Source organism: Terrapene carolina, unplaced genomic scaffold (genome assembly GCF_002925995.2).
Source record: "Terrapene carolina triunguis isolate 2854851 unplaced genomic scaffold, T_m_triunguis-2.0 Scaffold58, whole genome shotgun sequence".
NCBI classification, from domain to species: domain Eukaryota; kingdom Metazoa; phylum Chordata; order Testudines; family Emydidae; genus Terrapene; species Terrapene triunguis.
This window is the reverse complement of record NW_020664409.1, coordinates 26,370,983-26,391,039: the sequence shown is the minus strand read 5'-3', so window position 1 is coordinate 26,391,039 and position 20,057 is coordinate 26,370,983. Positions and strand designations below refer to the sequence as shown.

Sequence of the window (20,057 nt, the reverse complement as noted above, 5' to 3'; positions counted from 1 at the left end):
TTTGTTATAATGAAATTTCATCACACTGGATGAGAATAATACGTTTGTTTATTATTTGGGAAGTGTAAGATTTATGATGCTCTTAATTACAAGGACTTGTGTTTTTATAAATGATGTGATAGGTAAATACCTTGTAATTTAGCAATTGTAACTGTTACTTTTTTTAACAGGTTGTGGGGGGATTGATTTTTTTGTTTTTTGTTTTGGTTTGTAATAGAGGTAGAGAGTCCTGACCCCAAGTTCCCTGTTCTAACAACACATTCTGGAGTGGGATACAAAAGCTTTTAAACAGCATACAGCAATAGTACACAATAGGTTTTTAGGGCAGGAAGTGAAAGATAATGCCATCTCCAAATGCAACTGCAGTGTGAAATTTAGGTAGACAAAATGTAATTTTGTAAAGTGGATTTTGTCCAGCTCACTAGGGCCAGCACATCTATTCTTGTGGTAAGTGCCATGGACTCTTTAATTCACATAAAAGATAAGAGTCTTGGTTTTACATCTCTTCCAGAATGTAATTTCTGACAGCAAAGAGCTACCTTCCACTATGATGGGAGACCATTGTTTTATTTCTGTCTCAGAGGGAAGACCATAGGCTTCTGTATCATCAACACTTTTTCTCTGGTTTCTGCAGAGCTTCTACAAAAGGTCCAGTCTCCAGTGAAGTTACATGAGGGACCTTCCTAATTGTGGTGGGTTTTTTTGCCTTTTTTGGCTGAGCTGGGCTCAGCCAAACAATGGAGCCAAGGTAGCTTCAAGTGCCTCCAAACACAGAAAGAGCATTGCTTGTCTTTTATAACTGCTCTCTATACTTTTAGGAACAGGTGTGTTGGGTTAGTTTGGTTTCAGGATGGTTTTCTTAATTATGGCATAGTCCTAGATATAAAATACTAGGTTCCCCAGAATCTGAGGCCAGAGTCTTTTGAATAAAGCAGTGGTTCTGAACCAGTGGTATGCAGAGGTCTTCCAGGAGTTACATCAACGCATTTAGATATTTGCCTAGTTTTACAACAGGCTACATAAAAAGCACTAGTGAACTAAACTAAAGTAAAATATCATACAGACAATGACTTGTTTATACCGTTCCATACAGTATACCAGCGGTTCTCAAACTGAGGGCAAGTCTGTTTTAATGGGGTCGCCAGGACCAGTGTTAGACTTGATGGGGTCCAGGGCAGAAAGCTTAAGCCTGAGTTTTTAAGTGAGGTAAAACTTGGGGTACGCAAGAAAAATCAGATTCCTGAAAGGAGTACAGTAGTCTGGAAAGGGTTGAGAACCACTGGAATAAAGGGTCCAATTTCAGGGGTAGCAACTAGAAGCTAACTTTCAGGGCTTTCTTTGCTAGGCTGCTAAAAGCAACCAACAAGCTGTCCTTCAAAGCAAAAAATAAATTTGGGTGCTTTAACATTGCCATATTCATGCTACTATGGAGTTGTGTGCTCAGTTGTTTGGTGTTGAGGTTTCCTTATAATTTTAAGAGTCAGTTCCAACTCATCTTTGATTTCCTTAAGAGGATCTGCTATTCAAATTCCATCGTGTCAGCGAATCTGATTTTTTACTTGGAAATTTGTCTTCTGCCACTGGGATACACCAACCTGGTTTCAACCCTTTTAACGTTTCTTTTGGCCACACAGGGAAGTTAGGCTGGAGCCGTTTATTAATTCTTACTTTCCAAATAAACAAGTGCTCTTTTGGAAAAGTAGTGAAAGGCTGGATCATATAAAATTCTTGAAACCAATTGATAGGTTATATGTGAAAGTACTCAACAGTCCAAACTAGTTTTTCTGAGACTTTGACTTCACTAATAATTCTTCACCTTTTCTTCTTTAAATGTATAATTTTTCATGTTGCAACCATTTTAAAACATGAAGATTTGAGGAGGGAGGAACCATTGTGTTTCTTTTTAATTAAAACAAAACCTGAGAAATCTTCTCTTATTTGTCACATTTCCAATTTTCAGGAATTCTTTGAACATGCAAAAAAGCTCTGGGATGATGAAGGAGTAAAGGCATGCTTCGAGAGGTCAAACGAATACCAACTGATTGACTGTGCACAGTAGTAAGTGTTTATTTTTGTGTAATTAATACCCAAGAATGTAATGGATTATAATAAGTCTGCAAAAGATATTTATATTTGCAAGATTTGGGAGTTTGTGGTGCACCAGACAACATTCTAATTTCTTACATATACAAAACATGCACAGCAAGAGTACTGATGGTTTTAGTGTGTTGCTCAGTTACTAGACAGCTACACGTTTTGCTGGTGCTATTTAACTGCTGAGGAAGGCAAAGTAAAAGAAAAAATTAGTGAGTCAAATAATTTTAAGTAACAGCTGTCTGTTTTGAAAAGTACTTACCTAGACCAGTTTCAATTACAGTAAGTAATTAAGATTATTTAAAGAGAAAACACTTCTGAATTTTTATTTTGGATTACTCTGCATTTGAACATTTTAAGCATCAAGCCACGTAGTAGTGAGATTGCTAATTTTTTTTTCACATTTATTAAAGATTTTTATCAAAAACAATGTAAACCTATATTACTGTTGGGTCTCTTCAGTATATTCAACAAACACACAATAGCTGACAGTTCTTCTAAGAAACTAGCCCGTTTATCTTCTCAAAGGGCTACATCAAGTCAATCAGTAAATGTGTTAACACAAGTAACAATCCCTAAAAGGATTCACTTAATAGGATATGATTTACACAGAGTTCCAGTGGAAATGTCTGTATGTGAGGATGTGGAGATGAAAATCCCAAACAGATTATGACACATAGCACACCCCTTTCTTTTCGTCAAAAAGGAAATAGTTCACCAATATGCTAAAGCTAAAAACTTGACCGTCACTAGAAATAATAACCCAACTCTGAATTAGACTTTGACCAAAAATATATATTTTTATGTGAATTGCTATTGCCAGAAATTGTGCCTTTAGAGTTGCTTTGTGATTTAGGGTTTTTGAAGAGCAGGCTCTGGAGATCAGCCTGACTGATAATTATGGTCAGCAGCAATATCACAGGTCTGTTGCAAAACTGAGAGTCCTGTTTTTCTGTTCTCTCTGCACCCTCTGTTTGGACTCCAGCAGAGAGACAAGAACACAAAGAAAACTCATTTTTTGCCATAAACTGGCAGCTCAGTGCCATTGGGTCATTTCTCCCATAGATGCAAACATAGACGCATTTACACATGACAGTGTGGTGGAATTGTGTATGGGTAGAAAGGAGCTCAGTGGGCATAGTTAGCCACAATTTGGGCATTCCTGGTTTACCTTGTGTAATCAGTTCATAGCCAGATTGACTGGAAATATTATTATTTAACTGAAAGCAGTGATTCTGAATGATACAACAAACTCTGCAAAAGACCCTAAATTTGTGATTTCTGTCAATTTTTTTCTCTATGGTACAGATTTGGTCTGTGCTGATTGAAGTGTCCAGCATACAGACAAAACCTACATACCTTTGCCAGCCCTGTTTGGGAAAAGGGGTAGGATGCAATGGAACGGCATGAAAAAAGTAAATTATTCCATTGTAATATTAATGGAAGTATGTTTATGTGAGGGTAAAGAAGCCTCAAATGGCAATTTTGGCATGTGGGTAAAGACTTATGCTCCAATACTTATGTACAGAAAGGAAATGAAAGTGACAAAATGGGATTGGGGTCAATTCCAATATCCCAAAATGTTAAATTAAACTTTGCATTTTTCTAAAAGAATGTAAAGAATAAGAAGGTTTTCTTTTCTACATGCCCTGTCCCCCATCTCTTCCAATTGATCATTTATTTTTTGAGGTACAGATGCTCCCTGGGTTACAAAAGACCCGACTTACGCAAATTCACACTTACGGAAAAAGTTCGCTAAACCAGAAATAGGATTTTCGAGTTGCAGAAATTTTTGCATAACGTATGGGTATACGTTTCTGACTTACGCAAAATTTGAGTTACGCAAGGCTTTCCAGAACAGAACAATTGCGTAAATCAGAGGGCATCTGTAATCACCAAGAGTTTAACAATCTCAGTTAAAGAGAGAGTACTATGCATTAGTTTATCTAATTCAAATAGTGCTAGACAGAACTACTTCTAAATCTGGTAATTTGGGATCGCTTTATTCGTTACAATTCTGAAAATAGTGCTTAGAACTTATATAATGTTTTCCATCTTCAAAGGGCTTCACAAACACTAATTAACACTTAAAATACCATGTGAAGCAAGTAGGTTTTTGGTTGAGTAAATGGAAGGAAAGTTGTCCAGTGACTTCCTCGAGGCTGCAAAAGAAGTCAGGGTCAGAGCGGAGATTGGAACTCCTGAATTCTGGTTTCCTAGTTCTGTGCTTAACACACACAGCTTTCTCTCAGGAAAGATTGTACTGCTGCTTAAAAATAGGTTAACATACTCTTATCTTGGGGGACAGATTGAAAATATTTCTGGCTTTAACCTGCTCCCCAAAACAGTCACTTGTCACTATTACACAGAAGCATTGATACAATAATGATGGAGTCAATGGATGGGTAATTATTGCTTTTTGTTTGTTATATATTTATATGTTATGTACTATATGATGATAGCAGCTACTTCATGTAGAAATGTGCACCTCCATTCCAGAAGCTGACATAATTTAGAACAGTAGAGGTATCTTGTTCCTTCTAAACTGAAGAATATAATATTAAAAGTAAGTTTGAAATATTACTGGAAAGATGCACATATTTTCCTCTATACATAGAGAAAAGGCTTTGTACACAAGTACTAACTTTCTCTCTAAGGAGGACTGAATGGAATTCCATTTGGAGCACACTAATAGTTTTTCTTTATTTGGCCAAAAAAAAGGGTAATGTTGAATGGCAATAGCACTCTTCCACCTCAGTCATCCTCAAGCTCCCAGAGGTTGTCCTCACTTGATGAGCAAGCATCCCAGAGCAATAGTTGAACCCCGATCTTCTAGATGGCAATGCAGATAGTGTATGATCAGTATGCCACCAATCCTCTCTCCATTTTTAAAAAAGCTTCTTTTGTAAGACAGTTATTAGATTACAAGATGGATGGGATGTCTTTATAAAAATTGCTGAATGTTATTAAATTAATTATAAATAAAATTCAAGTTAAAAAACTTTAATTTGGCTGCAATTCTGAAGCTTCAGCAAGTTTAAAAATACATTTTAAAAGCTTAGCTTAGTTTATTTTTTTTTTATTTTTATTTTTTTTTTAGAAGTATTAAGGTTATCCCGCTGGTACCAGAGGCCATAGAAACCAGCATAGACAGCAGGGGCCTCATTCTCATTTATGCTCATTTACGTAAATTACATTTGCGTTCACTGTAAGGCTGCTTTACACTGCCAGACTGGTGTAAAGGAATATCAAGCCCTGAGCGTCTATTCATTTTAGTTTTTCTCCCATAACTCCCTCTGTTACCTGAACTTTGTTTAAACGACTGTCACATTAATACATAGCATGGAATTTATGAGAAATGGAAAAACTGTGACCAAGCAGGATATTTCGCTTGAGGTCTGACAGCTCTAGGTGTATCCTAAACAAAGATTTGAATTTTTCTATTCCTAACTACAAAGTTATACAACATACTTATACCCCGTACTGAGAAAAAGTATTTCACAGCTACAAGACAGGTGTTTGGGTTTTGTTTTTGTTTTTAAATAAAATACAGTAAGTTCAGTGTTTTGTGAAATGCACTTCACAGAACCAGCAGTGTATTCTTTACTCTGGCTTCTATTTTTCTCTTTCTTTCTGGGCTGAAATATTTTGTCAACTTTTTTTTAATCAGTAAATCTCCTTAATTTTTATACTCTTCACAAATGTAAGAGGCACTGCACATAAGAGATTAAAATATGGTTTTGAGAGTGCAAGAACCTCATTCATTTATTTTTCCTTTAAATTCCATTTCTCTTATCTAGATTTTGACGGTGTCATATACAAAACCAGCCTATTGACAATGAAAGGTTGGGGAATCATAGTATTGGAGATTAAGTGAACACTGAAGTGTATTTTGGGGTACTCTAATACAGCGGTTCTCAACTAGGGGATATGTGTACCGCTGGGTGTACACAGAGGTCTTCCAGGGGGTACATCAACTCTTCTAGATATTTGGCTAGTTTTACAACAGGCTACATAAAAAGCTCTCGTGAAGTCAGTCCAAACTAAAATTTCATACAGACAGTGACTTGTTTATACTGCTCTATATACTATACACGGAAATGTAAGTACAATATTTATATTCCAATTGATTTATTTTATAATGATATGGTAAAAATGAGAAAGTAATCAATTTTTCAGTAACAGTTGTGCAGTAACACCTTTGTATTTTTATGTCTGATTTTGTAAGCAAGTAGGTTTTAACTGAGGTGTAACTTAGGGTATGCAAGACAAATCAGACTCCTGAAAGGGGTACAGTGGTCTGGAAAAGTTGAGAACCACTGCTCTAATACTCTGGAAATTTAAATCCCATGAGAGAAACACAGGGCTATGATTTAATGCTGCCCAGGTGCTGACCTGCCTAGAGCATAGGCAGTGTACTAGGCAATAGTGTTGGTTATTAAAAATTTCACTCCATAGCTGGCCACATGAAACAGACTTTTGAAAAATGATTACAACCACAGTTTTAACTACTTTATAAATTACATTGTTTCTTCATGATTGAACTCCTGTTCTTTTTGCGGATACAGACTAACACGGCTGCTACTCTGAAACCTATTTTTATGCCATCTCTCAGTAGATGACAAACTTTAACTATGTGCCTGGAAGGGCTTTGTAAAGTATAGTCTTCTATGAATCCAGAAATCCTCAAAATAAATGATAATCCAGTTATGAAGGGGGGAAAAAAACAAGTCAGATCGCAGTTTGTAGAACTGATTAAGTGTCCCTAAAAGTTTAGGAGTATGTTAAAGTAAATGGATTTATGGAAACCATGAGATGTTGAGTTCCCTTTTATTTGTTAAGAGCATACCGTGAAGACAATTAAGCTGATAATGATTGATTGTTGCTGTTTGTAATGTGCATGTGAAAGCCGTTTGTGGTGAACAAGTGTGCATGTCACAAACCAACCTGCACCTACACACACCCATCATATTCAGTGCTAATTGGCAGTATTCTTAGCAATCCCAGCAGAGAAACCAATGATTTTAGCAGTCACTGAGACTGAACTGTTCTCTTCACCTTTTAAAAATAGGGTTGAGGTAGGCAATGTGGAAAGACTTAGGCTTTGTTTGTCACTACAAAGTTCATGTCACTAAAAGTCAGGCAGCGTAAACGCGGTTTGTCAGCACTTTTGCTGACAAAATACTTCCACCCCCTATGAGCGGGGTTCACGTTGTCCACAGGAGAGCACTCCTGCCGACAACAAGCCGTTTACACTGCCACTTGCTGCCGCAAAACTTTTGTTTTTCGGGGATGGGTGGGGCTTTTTAAAGCACCTGTGAATGACAAAAGTTTTGTCGTTCATTTAGCAGTGTAGACAAAGCCTTAATTTGATACTACACAAGTTGTACCAATTCTTTGGGTAAACAAAGGTCTTTAGTGCTGTCAGTGCACACCCTTTTGAAGTACTCAAGCACCAATGAAAAATCTACAAACATTTTGAAATATGGCTTTATCTTAGTAAAACATTATATATGAGAGCTGAATGACTAATTTGAAACCAATAATTTACTCCATAAATTTTAACTTTTTATATTTCTGTAACATCCACAAGCAGTATAAAATTTTCTTAAGTTTATTCATTATTCAAAATTACTAATGATTGTGAGATTTTAATTTTTTGGATTGATCTCAAACCACTTGTTACAAGTATTAATTATTCTGTATTCAAAACTTGGCTAGGTTGGTTAGTTCTGATTGACTGATCACTCATCACTTATTTTTGTGTTACCTGGCTGAGTGAGGTTAACTTTGATAATCAGAAATAAGGCTTAAAGATGCCATTGGGGCTTTGACTCTCTCAGGGAAACACAGAAGTTTAGAGAACAGGAAAATAGATAAGCAGGATTAGTCAATTAAAAAAAATAAACTTTTTTCTTTTTGGGTCGCACAGACTTTTCCCAAGGCCTCATTCCTAGAAAAATTAAGATTTATTGGATGGTTTCAGTGTTTAAATTTAATTTAGTCTCACTGCATTTTTACAAAATAACTATGTGTAAGTGGGTGGTCCTAGCTGTGGAAGATGCATTCTGGCTCATTTAATTGTCTCTATTCTGGGACTTAGGGAAAATTTAAGGAACCCTGTCCCCTGTTTTGTCAACCAGGATTCTGTCCTATATGAAATATGCCATTTCTGGTATACTCAAGTATGCAAGCCTAAAATCAGCTTTCTGCAAATATTTGTGCTAGTAAATCTTGATTTTTCAAGTGTTCAGAAAAGCAAACACAAGCTTGGCCAAAGCAAATTTATTTTTATATTTGAGCTAATATACATGGAAAAAACACATACCCCATTTTTTCTTCGCAGTTGCTCTCTCTTTGAGAATGGGGTTTCACCAGCCTCCTGAGTTGGCTGTTTTGTCAAAGTCTGTTGGACTACAATTACCTGCCCCATCTTCTCTCAATACCGTTCTTTTCTGAGATCAGCCTGCTGATACACTTCTTCTTTGCACTGGGAAAGTGTCTCCATCCTGCTTCTGCTTCTCCAAGCAAGGCCCGCTTGCTTAGCTGATGGGACCAAGCAGACTCACTCATCTCCTAAGTCTAGCATCTGAGTTCCTGCATTTATCCCAGTACTAGATAGGATAACTAAAGAAAAGTTCTTAGTTGAATGATTGTCCACATGCATTCCACATCATGATTGGATACTTTCAGCCAGCAGTGTCCATTAGTGCTGTGCCTGCACCTTACGTATCCTCGTGCCCCCATCACCACCCAAGGGCATATAATCCTTCAGTTCCTTCTTACTGCCTGTGGCTGTGAAACAGTATCCTTGGCTGTTTCAGCTTCTCTTACACACTGTGCAACTGAAATTCTTTTTGTTTGTATATATATAATTAATTAGTATTGATTAAATAGTGTAGTTGTGGTTAGCATAGTTTTAGAATTAGTTGTGGCTACTTAAAAAAGAGTCTTCTTAGTGTTAGGGATTTCCCCTGTATCAGGTTTTAATGCTTGTGGCTAAAGGTAAGTCCCCAGGCTTCAAAACTTGCCCCTCATTTGAGGCAGCTATTCTACTGAATGTGGGTACTTGAGGTGCTTTTTCAGCCTTGGGAAAGAGCATTTCCCTGTTATTTTTTAAAAAAGAACTCAGAACCCTAAGCTCCTGGGCTCATTCATCCAAGAAGGCAACATCTTCTAAGACCAGCTGTGTCCTCTGCCACCCACTCATGTGAAAGGGGTAGGAAAGAACACTGCTCCATCAAGGAGCACAAATCAAGGTCAGCCTCCCAGGAATGGAGTAGAAAGAAGCATAAATAGCCTCAAGCTGCTCAAGTAAAGGGTAGGTCACAGTCCATATCATGTCCCTTTGACACCCTAACAGAGATCAGGCACTGACCATTGGTACCATCTCTAGTGGAGCTCAGTACTTTGCCTGGTACCGACATTTTGTACTGTTATTAGTTCACCAAGTGCCCATCACCTCAATACCCACAACGCTGGTACCAAATACTATGGTGCAGGCACTCTCGGCACCAATTTTCTTTGCACCAAGTTCTTCCTGAGTCATATCTACTTTCTACTGTGAGGGAGCCATACACTGTACTATCGACTATGATGGTACTGAGTGTCCTGCTGCCTGGAGTGGCTCACAGCTGCTAGCGCAGCACCTTACACCTTTTCAGTGCCGGCAAAGAGAGAGAGTTTCGCTCACCCTAGAACCCCTGTTAGAGTAGCCCCACTACTAGCGGAGGAGTCATCTTTTTCTCCCTCCCCATCAGAACACAGAAGAGAGGCATCTCCTACCTGCTCATCTCAGTCTTGTTCATATGACCAGTGTGTTTAGCGAGGTTGGGTTTTACTCATATTACACCCAGTTCTGGATTTCAGAAATCTCAGCACCTTTATCTGTCACCTCATATTCTGAATGGTAACTCTAGCCTCTATAATCACATCCTTAGATCCTCAAGACTGGTTTACAGTTCTTGACCTACTGGAGGCATACGTTCACATATCAATCCATCCCACCACACAGATTGCTAGGGTGAAATTCCCACTGTCAGCACAGAGTCCTGCCCTTTGGTCTTTCAGCAGTGCCAAGAGTATTTGCTATGTACTTGACAGTCATAGTGGCTCACGTGGGAAAGCAAAGGATGTAGGTATATCTGTACCTTGATGATTGGCTCATTCAGTCACTGCATCAGGTGAACATCTCCATTCATATGATCCTACACTTTTTCTCTACTCTGGGACTCCGAGTTATCAAAGATAACATTAGAGCTGACCCAAAAGATAGAGTTTATAGGGCCAGTGCTAGATTCCACAACAGCAAGAGCTTATCTTCCACAAGACAGATTCAGTACCATGGTAGACCTCATCAACCAGCTGCAGGTTCACCCTCCAACATCTTAGTCACTGCCTCAGACTTCTTAGTCACGTGGCCTGCTGCACTAATGATACACAGCATGCCAGATTTCACCTATGTTGCATGCAAAGGGAGTTGAAATCTGAATATCTTCCAAACAGATATCACATGGACATACAGGTACAGGTACATTCTCCAGGTAAGCAAAGGGATATCATTTTCTCTACCTCTTGATAACTGATGGTTCTGCACTCAGCCAGGAAGATCACCTTCAAACTCAAGGCCTATGGACCACTGAAGAGATTAACCTTGGTATAAATGTCCTGGAGCTGAGAGCTATTTAGCTAGCCTGCACAGCATATCTCCCCATTTTAAGTGGACTGACAGTCCAGGTCATGACAGACAACACAACAGAAAAGTTTTAGATCAACAGACAGGGAGGAGAATATTCATTCCCCCCCTTTTGTCAAGAAGCTGTTTGCCTATGGAACTGGTCTGTTCGTAACCAGATCACAACAGTAGCTCTGCATCTACCAGGTTTGCAGAATGTCCTAGTTTACCAGATCAGCAGGCAATTCACAACTGACTACAAATGGATTATCAGACTCCATCCTGCAGAGCATTTTCCACAGGTGGAGTCACTCAAAAGCAGATCTGTTCACCACAGGCAAAAATGCAAAGTGTCAGATGTTCTACTCAAGGTGGGAGTCTGAGCCCAGGTTCTCTGTCAGATGCTTTCCTTGTCTTGTGCACTCCAGAGATAACGTATGCCTTCCCACCAATCCCATTAGTACCAAGGGTCCCAAAGAAATGCTGACAGGACTCAGCAGTAATAATCGTATTAGCACCAGCTTGGCCCAGACAGTTCTGGTACTCCATCCTAATGAACCTGTCAGCACAGCCCCTGATAACATTACCTGTCTTACCAGACATAATCTCCAAGAGAGAAGGGCAGATTGTACATCGGGACCCAGCATCATTGCCCCTCACAGTATGGATGCTGGTTGGTAAAATAGCACTGAAAGAAGCTAAGGTCTGAATATGTTAGTGTGAAGCGCAAAGGACTCTCCTAGGCTGACCTATGCAGCGAAATGGAAGAGACACTCTGGGCAGCACAGTCCAATCTGTCTTCTCTAGACATTCTGATTTCTGTTATTCTGGATGACCAGTTATCCAGAAAGAAGTTACGGCTATCAATCAGCTCTCTGAGGGTGTGCTTAGGAGCAATAATAACTCATCATCCCCCCCCATACAGGATCACATCATATTTTCCCCATCCCACAGTTGCTAGTTTCTCCAAGGGCTTTATTCATGTGTTTCCCCTAGTCCAGGAGCCCCCTCACTCCTGGGATCTTAATATAGTCTTAGCTAAGTTAATGCAGTGGTGCCCAAACTTCTGTTGCCCCCTGCCTTACCAGTAATTAATTCTGTCTGCACCCGTTCCGTTACTGCATAGTTGGCTCAGCAGAGGAGTTTGGGCTGAAAGTGGAGCTGGGGGAAGAACTGGGGATGGGGGTGGGGAGCTGGGGCTAGAAGCAGATCTGGCCTGGGGGCAGAGAGGGAATAATGGCAGAGCTGGGTTGGGGCAGAGTGGAGTTGCGGCTGGGGGCAGAGCAGGGGGCGGAGTACGGCTGCAGCTGGGGGAAGAACGGAACTGGGTGGCACTCCCTCTCTGCCCCCCACCCGAATGTTCCTCCATGCCCCTCTAGGTGGGCGTGCCCCACAGTTTGGGGACCACTGGGTTAATGGGTCCTCCCTTTGAGTCCCTAGCAATGTGCCCACAGTACCATCTATTTATGAAGATGGCCTTTTTATTAGCAATAACAGAAGCCAAAAGGGTAGGGGAAATTCAGGCTCTTATTGCTGGTCCACCTTACACAGTGGTCCATAAGAATAAAGTGACCCTGAGGCATCAACCTGAATTCATACCAAAGGTTGTTTTAGACTTCAGTTTCAGTCAGGTGATTCATCTGCCATACCAATCTCTTAAGTTTGCTCCAACCCCACCTCTTACGTAGGAGATCACATCTTACAGGTCACCAGAAGTGGAATCCATGTGGACAGTCACTTGAAGAGAGAAACACAGTTCTGTAAGGTAGTAAATGTTCTTTTCTAATTTCCAGTTATAGACATTTTAGCTGTCAAATCCTGAATGTGACAATGTGTGACAAAGACCCCTAATGAGAGAGGCTTCACAAATAGGAGAAAAGAATACTTTATTCAGGTTCCTAAAGGAGAATGTGGCATTTGGTTGTATAGGCCACCATTTGAAACAAAGGCCAGAAGTACTTCCTTTGTTTAATGGAGAGCTGCAGAGTTTTTGGGGAGTCTTACAGATTGAGCCCTGAGTACATACCATTTGTAACTATTCCTGTGGCTTCTAAATATGACTGTAACAATCTATGTGCCCAGATTCCATGCAGGTTGCTAACAGTTCAGAAACTGGGATAGAACCCTGCTAAGAGGGAACTGGGTAACAAGGTAACTTATAGTCACGGGTACCCCAAGAACCATCACAGGAACTCAATAACGTGGTTTCAGAAACTCATCTATCCTGGAGATCAAAATATGCTAAAATCATGTTTGCAAAAATCTGTGTTTGAAAATGGTTGTCAAATACAGTTCTGCTTCCATTGTTAACTAGTTACTTTCACACTACTTTAGTGTTCTGGTGTCGACATGGTCAAAGAACTCAGCTGACTGGAGGCTTCAGAATGCTTGTTGATGAGACAGGTGCTCCCTGGAATAGAGCTGCCAAAATTGTCTCTTTTGTGTGGAGTGTGGGAATTGAGGGAAAGCTGGCAGGAGTGATTACTGGAGGTACATGAGAGGAGAAGAGTCCCTCTTCATACTGGTCAAGGAAACTCTGCTCAAACCCTTAAAGTATGCATTAAAACATAGTTGTAATTTGTATATTTTCAACTGCAATATAATGTGAACATGGTCTGAGTGTCCACAATATTTCTGTTTTTAACCCTATCCTTTCATTAGCTTACTGATACCAAAAGTTCTGAGCCAATTACAAACCTTTATTTTGGTTTGCTTTTTATCTTTAAAAAAGGTGCTTAAACCATATTTTAGGAGGAAAATTCACCCAAATGAAGACCGTATATGATACAGTAAATTAAACTGTTGAATTATAAGTCAGGGGGGAAATGTTAATAGAAACAGTAATTCACTCTTAACTTGGTAGTCTGTTATTAAATATAGGTCACAAAAATACTTTTTATATCTGAAAGAAATTATTGATTTATTAATGCAGCAACACTTTATGTTAAAAGCTGGGCTCCTGGTTTCACTAAATTACTGTAAGTGATATGTAAAAACTAGAATAACACAGTTTTCTCCCCTGAAAGGCACTCTTCTTGTTTTTACATAAACAAACCACTGTGATGATGACAAAAAAAAAAATTCACGGCTGGACACATGGTGATAGGGTAATTTTCCAATTATAAAAACTCAATATGTGGAGGAGAAATAAATCTTGTTTGACCACTTAATGAGCAAATTCTTTCCACTTAACTGTATTTTCAAAACAAAACAGAAACCTTATGACACCAGTAAAACACCGTTTAAAGATGGGAAAATAGAGGTGGGTTAGGAATATAGAATAATAACTTCATCCATGCTGATGATTCTTTTGGTACAAAGGGGTTTACTATCACAGCTTCTAGAACAAAAGGATTAGTGTATATTTTTGGCTGTTAACCAACAACTAGACCAGTCTCTTGAAAGACAGCTGATGAGGGAGTTATAAATCAAGTGTGTAGTATTTTCCTGATGATGATTTTGTTTCATGTCGCTGCAGAGGTTCAGGAGTAATTTTAGTTAGATATTAATTTTGCATTTGCTCCACCTAGTAAAAAAGTAACACTTACTTCTTAGGTTTCAAATAATTCAGTTTAACTAATAAAGCATCTTTTCAATCTTTTAAAAATTTATGTTTTCACTGCTCACCTATTTATGTTTAGAAGGGTTTTTTGGGGGAGCCTGAAAGCAAAACCACCAAACCCACTGACTCTCAGCCATATTTTCCCTCTGCTTTCTGTATGCACACCTTTCTGCTGCTTGCTGCCTACGCTAGCAACAAAAATGTAAAACTTACTAGACACAAAGTAAACTGAAAAAGTAGAAAAATATAAAATATTTTCTAATCTCAGTTATATAATTGAAGTCTTATTTATAATAATAGGTACAAAATTTTAAGATGGTAATGTTACTTTCAAGTTAATTGTGCCCCTTTAAAAATGAAAATAAATATATGTGTATTTGAATTTAGACTTTTTTCATGCATAGGAGCAAAGTAATTGCTGGTTTTTTTTCATGAGTTTAAAATGCTAAAATATGTTGCTGTAAAGAAAGTATGAAGCTTTCTCTTAGCAGTTGAGAGTATTTGTGTAATTTTAACCTTACTACTTGTAGCAACATTTGGACCCACTTCCCTACCGCTCCATTCCAAAAAAATTGGCAGAGCAGGTTAAACATGGACTTCCTCACTCAGATGTATTCACTTACTCATGAAGTGAATTTCTTGGTTTGTTTAAGTATTATCGCCATAATAGACTATTGTGCTGTTTATACTGTTACTAATCCAGATTCATTATTGTCAGAGCTGATTTATTGTCCTGAGATTCATCTAAGGCCATTAACTAAAGAAAATAGTCATTAAGTATGGATTAGGAGGGTTAATTTTTCTAATCCTAAAGATAAGGATGAAGTGTAAAACAGCATTCTTAACCTTATTTGAAGGTCATTTTTAATAACAGTTTGTCATCTTTCTTAAAATTATGGAATCACAGTAGTAACTCCATCATTGAAAGATGATTTCAGTCAAAAATCAACTCGCATTCTACCTGGAAAAAAGAGCTCTTTTCTACCTGGTGGAGAATATTTTTTGAAAGTGTGAGGTTAATCACAAGAGATGCTTTAAAGTTACAATATCGTAATTATTTTTAAAGCTTTTCACTCATAAAATACAGACAAATGTTTAAAATAAAATGTTACCGTATATGCAGTGTAGTACTATATGTGTAATATATGACAGCCCAACCTTACTTAACATCCTGGTATAATCTAGAGGGCAAAAAGTCTTTCCTTTCCCTCAATGTATGAGCTTCTTACATCTCTGTCTCTGTTGATCACCCTGCCTTACCCAATTTACCCTCTGCTGTTGGTCTGAGATTCCCCCCTTCAGGTACAAGCCAGAGATCAACCTTTACCACATCCATTCTACACATGCAGATTGCAGACCTCCAGCATCCTAAACACACTCCCAGTACAGACTTGAGCTCCCCTAAACTTCATATGGGACCTGATCCAAAGTTTACTGAAGTTAGTAAAAGGACTCTTACTGAGATTAAGAAGCTTTGCCTCAACCTCAAGCTGTAGGCCTTGAAGGATGGATGTGGGTTATAATAAAAGGCCATCTTTTTGTAATTCATGTGCAAAAATAAAAAACTTAAATTTATTTCATATTACAGCAAGGTGAGAGTCTCTTGTAAGGCAATGGAGTGGGCTACAGTAGAGGGGCAGAGTTAAGGCTGGTGTTTAGAATCTTAACTGAGAATTACTAGAATTTGTGATATTTGCCTTTTTAAAAATGACAGTGGTCCAATGAGGGCCAATTTGGTTAAAGGTTAAATATGTAAATATTTAAAAAATTAAATTTACTTTTTGAAGTTTTTTCTTTACAGATATTTAAAGAAACAAACAATGCCCCCCTCCGTTTCAGTGAAAAAATGTTTACAAAAAAACCCTGTAATTTAAGGAAATTGTTTAGAATAATTTTTTTTATAGTTTACTAAAGTAACTGAAAGACACCTTTTATTTACCCAAGGTTCTGTTCTTTGGCTTAATAGGTGATGTCCATCTAGGACACAGACAATTCATGGCTACATATGTAAATAATAAAACCTGACAAAACAGCATATTCCTACTATCAGATCAAGGAAAGGTTAACATTTACATGTTAGTTACAATAAGCATGGAAATTGTTTAGCTCCAGAATTCTTTAATATGAGTCGCTGGTTTGTAGCAGCATCTTAAAATAGTACAATAAAAATATAGGCTGACTGGAATCATGTGTTCAAGATTTGTCAAGTGAATTAGAAAAAGACATTGTAGATCATTCTGTCAACCCAGCAGAAATGTATCCACTTTTGTTTGTCGATATTGTTCTGTAGTCAAGTGGAAGAATAGAATGAGATATGACCAAATGAGCTTTATTGTATGTTTTACAGAATTGTAAGAGTCTTTTACAGGCTAGTTAAGTGTATTTATTCAACTTTCTCCACTTTCTGTTGAAATATGGAACTTAATTAAATGCATTGTTTTGAAACTTATTGTTGAGTGTGTGTGTGTTTCTCTGTGGAAGAGATTAGTTGGTTGACTAAATAGCTTAGCCCATTTGTATGCTATCATTATGTAACACAAATATATTTTACATTTTTCTTGTGGATTTTTTTGCCTTGCTCTATAGAAAATGTATTCAATGTTCTGCTATCTCAAGCCTAACATTCTATGAAATATCTGTTTAATTTTAATAATTTTAACTTGAATGTTTAAAAAATAAAAAACTATGGGCAAATTGGACATTTAGTGGCAGATTTTACGGGATACTGTCAAGTTATTTAAACTTCAAGTTTGACTTTCTTTAAACTTTTAGTGTACTTCTTCATTGACAGATGGTCAGTCTTTCTGTTTTCAAATTGATCATTGTGCACCACTGAGTAATTTAAAGAACAAAGAGAGAGATTTATTTCTTAAGGGACTGCACACTGACCAGACTCTTCATACATGCTATTTTCTGTCCGAACATATGTGCAATGCTTTGTTTATATTCGGATCTACAAGAAGTCTGGGTTGGTGGTGGTGCTTTTTCTAAATTAATGCTGCATTGATAGTTTTGAAAAAAGAAAAATGGTGGAATATGGAAGTTAAGAGATACAAAAATTAAATAAGCTTTATGAAATGGTATTGGGAAAATGTAAGGGCTAAGCCCCTGTACTTGAAAAAGAAATTTTACACCTCAGACTAAACCAGAGTGGGTTCTTGTTATTTTTCAGCCGAATTGCAACTCTGGTTTTAAGGTAAGTCAGTAAAGGAGTCTAAACAGTTGGAGAGTGTCCCTAATTAAATTTAAGCTAAATTTGTCTCTCGTAATACAACAATAATGCTTCCCCAAAAAAACTTTATTTTAGCTTTAAATTAACCAGTTCAGTTGTTTTTATTGTATAAGCACTGTTCTTCTTCTTCCATATACTCTTTTCTGTTTTAATTATGACTGATTAATGGACTTTTTATGCAAAGATTAATTTTAGCCTAAATGAGGTTGTAGGAAAAGAAAATAGATATGAAATGTGTCAGGAAACTTCTAGTTTAATTGTCAAAGCAAAAAAGGTGTCTACAGAGAAAGGATTCACTAATATGGTGCTTCAGTGGTTCCATAAATTGGTCCAACAATCCATTCTTACAATTTGTAGAACCAAAATCTTGCCTGATTTACATCCCAGAGAATTCCCAGTTAATCACGGGAAGACTTTGTGTGTTTGATTGTGTTTAGATTCTAAAATGTGCAAAGGTGAATTTTGAACTTAAAAATGGACCTCATTTCTGTGGCTTTTCTGAAAACAGTGTTTAGTTTTTACTTTCCCTTCTTCATCAAAGTTTTTTTTTTTAATTAATTTTTAAAATTACATCACAATAATTTATGTTTAAGTGTCACTTTACACCCAATATTTTATCCTGGTAACTGGTACATTGTGAATACATATCTAGACTCCCATTCCAATTTTTTTTTTTTTTTTTTTTTTTTTTTTTTTTTTTTTTTTTTTTTTTTATTTTTTTTTTTTTTTTTTTTTTTTTTTTTTTTTTTTTTTTTTTTTTTTGGTGTGTATGTAAAGGAAAGCTTCAATACCTTACTTACAGCTTGTGAGAACATATCTGAAATTCAGAAAATATTCATTTTGGAAATTGGCATTCTGAATTTCAGATAATATGAATTTTGGAGAATAGTTTTTTTCTTACTAGTTTTTTGTCAGGAAAATTAAATATAAATGATTGCCACAGAAATAATTGCTTATGCCTTATCTACACTTAAAAGTTTTGCCAGGTCAGCTATGTCATTTAGGAGTGTGAAAAAAATCACACCGCTAACCAACATAGCCATGCAAGCAAAAGCCATAGTATAGATCAGGGGTAGGCAACCTATAGCACGTGTGCCGAAGGCGGCACGCGAGCTGATTTTCAGTGGCACTCACACTGCCCGGGTCCTGGCCACTGGTCCGGAGGGCTCTGCATTTTAATTTAATTTTAAATGAAGCTTCTTAAACATTTTAAAAACCTTATTTACTTTACATACAACAATAGTTTAGTTATATATTATAGACTTATAGAAAGAGACCTTCTAAAAACATTAAAATATATTACTGTCACGCAAAACCTTAAATTAGAGTGAATAAATGAAGACTCGGCACACCACTTCTGAAAGGTTGCCGACCCCTGGTATAGATGAACTTATACCTGCAAAAGAATTCTTTTGCTGGTTTAATCCTCCCACGTCTTCACTAGGAGGGATTGCTGGCATAGCTCTACCAGGAAAGCTTTTCTAGTGTAGATAAGGCCTTAGGAAATTCTCTTCTTCGCTAGCACCTCCAGCATACTAACCTTTGTACAAATATATAAGACCCTGCCCCGAAGAGCATACAATCTAAAAGACAAATAGACACAGAATAAAGGTGGTGATTGATCATATCTTGGCCCCAGTTTGCACTGAAAAGTGCATGGGAGCAGGTTTAAGGTCCTTGATGATACCATGTTGTTCTTTTGTTTTTCTGTAACTTGGGTTATCAACTGTCCCTCATTGCCTCTCTATCTGCCATTTCTAGTCAGTTTCTTGTAGGAATCATGGTAGCAGTGGATCTTCTTGAGGGATTTGAATTCAGAGAAGGTGATGGCCTTTCAGACCAGCTCAGATGTTTCTGATTGAGGAAAAAAGTCCTGAGTGATGCTGAATTACCTCTAGTTTTATATACAATGCTGAGCATACCACTGATGCTTGATAAATAATAATTAGCAACCCACACTGCAGAAAATGGTAAAGTTAAGAATCTCCTATTAAACTTATTCATGGAAATGTAATAATGTCTTTATAAAACCAACCTCCACACATCAGACAAGGCACTCAGAGTGATGGCCAGTATGTTAAAAGGATGATTAAAAGTACAATTAAAATTTTCTTTAAAATCCTCTTTAAAAAGTAAAACCATTTTTGAGAATGAGGTAGGGATAGGGGCAAAAGGGGATTGGATGGGGAAAGACAATAAATCTGAGCCAACAGTGAACATAATAAATTAATAAATAAAACTATTTTAAAGCAAAAGCGATAGATACTCAGGGAAACCAGTTGTTCCATACCTCTGGACACACCACAGCAAGAACCTAATAGCCTCAGGAATGAAGACACAATAATAGGCAAGTGGTGTGAGAGTGCAGATTCCTACCAGGATGTGGCTCAAGAAAAAGGAATGAAGCATAGCAAAGAACTACACCATTTAAGGTCTTAAAACCCAATAAAGCCAACTCACTGTAAAGTAAATATGCCACTTCATAGGCAAACATT

At 37.5% G+C, this 20,057-nt stretch overlaps 1 protein-coding gene across 3 annotated transcripts in view; it reads left to right on the top strand.

Moving 5' to 3' along the window:
* GNAL (G protein subunit alpha L) overlaps window positions 1-20,057 on the top strand; it is a 327,850-nt gene that overhangs the window by 229,958 nt on the left and 77,835 nt on the right. For 2 of the 3 annotated variants that reach the window (XM_024212570.2, XM_024212571.2), the window contains exon 5: window positions 1,961-2,058. The exons of the other annotated variant lie outside the window; for it this stretch is intronic. In XM_024212570.2, coding sequence (XP_024068338.1) covers window positions 1,961-2,058 — 98 coding nt within the window. The remainder of the gene's footprint in view (window positions 1-1,960; window positions 2,059-20,057) is intronic. 3 annotated transcript variants of the gene reach the window in all.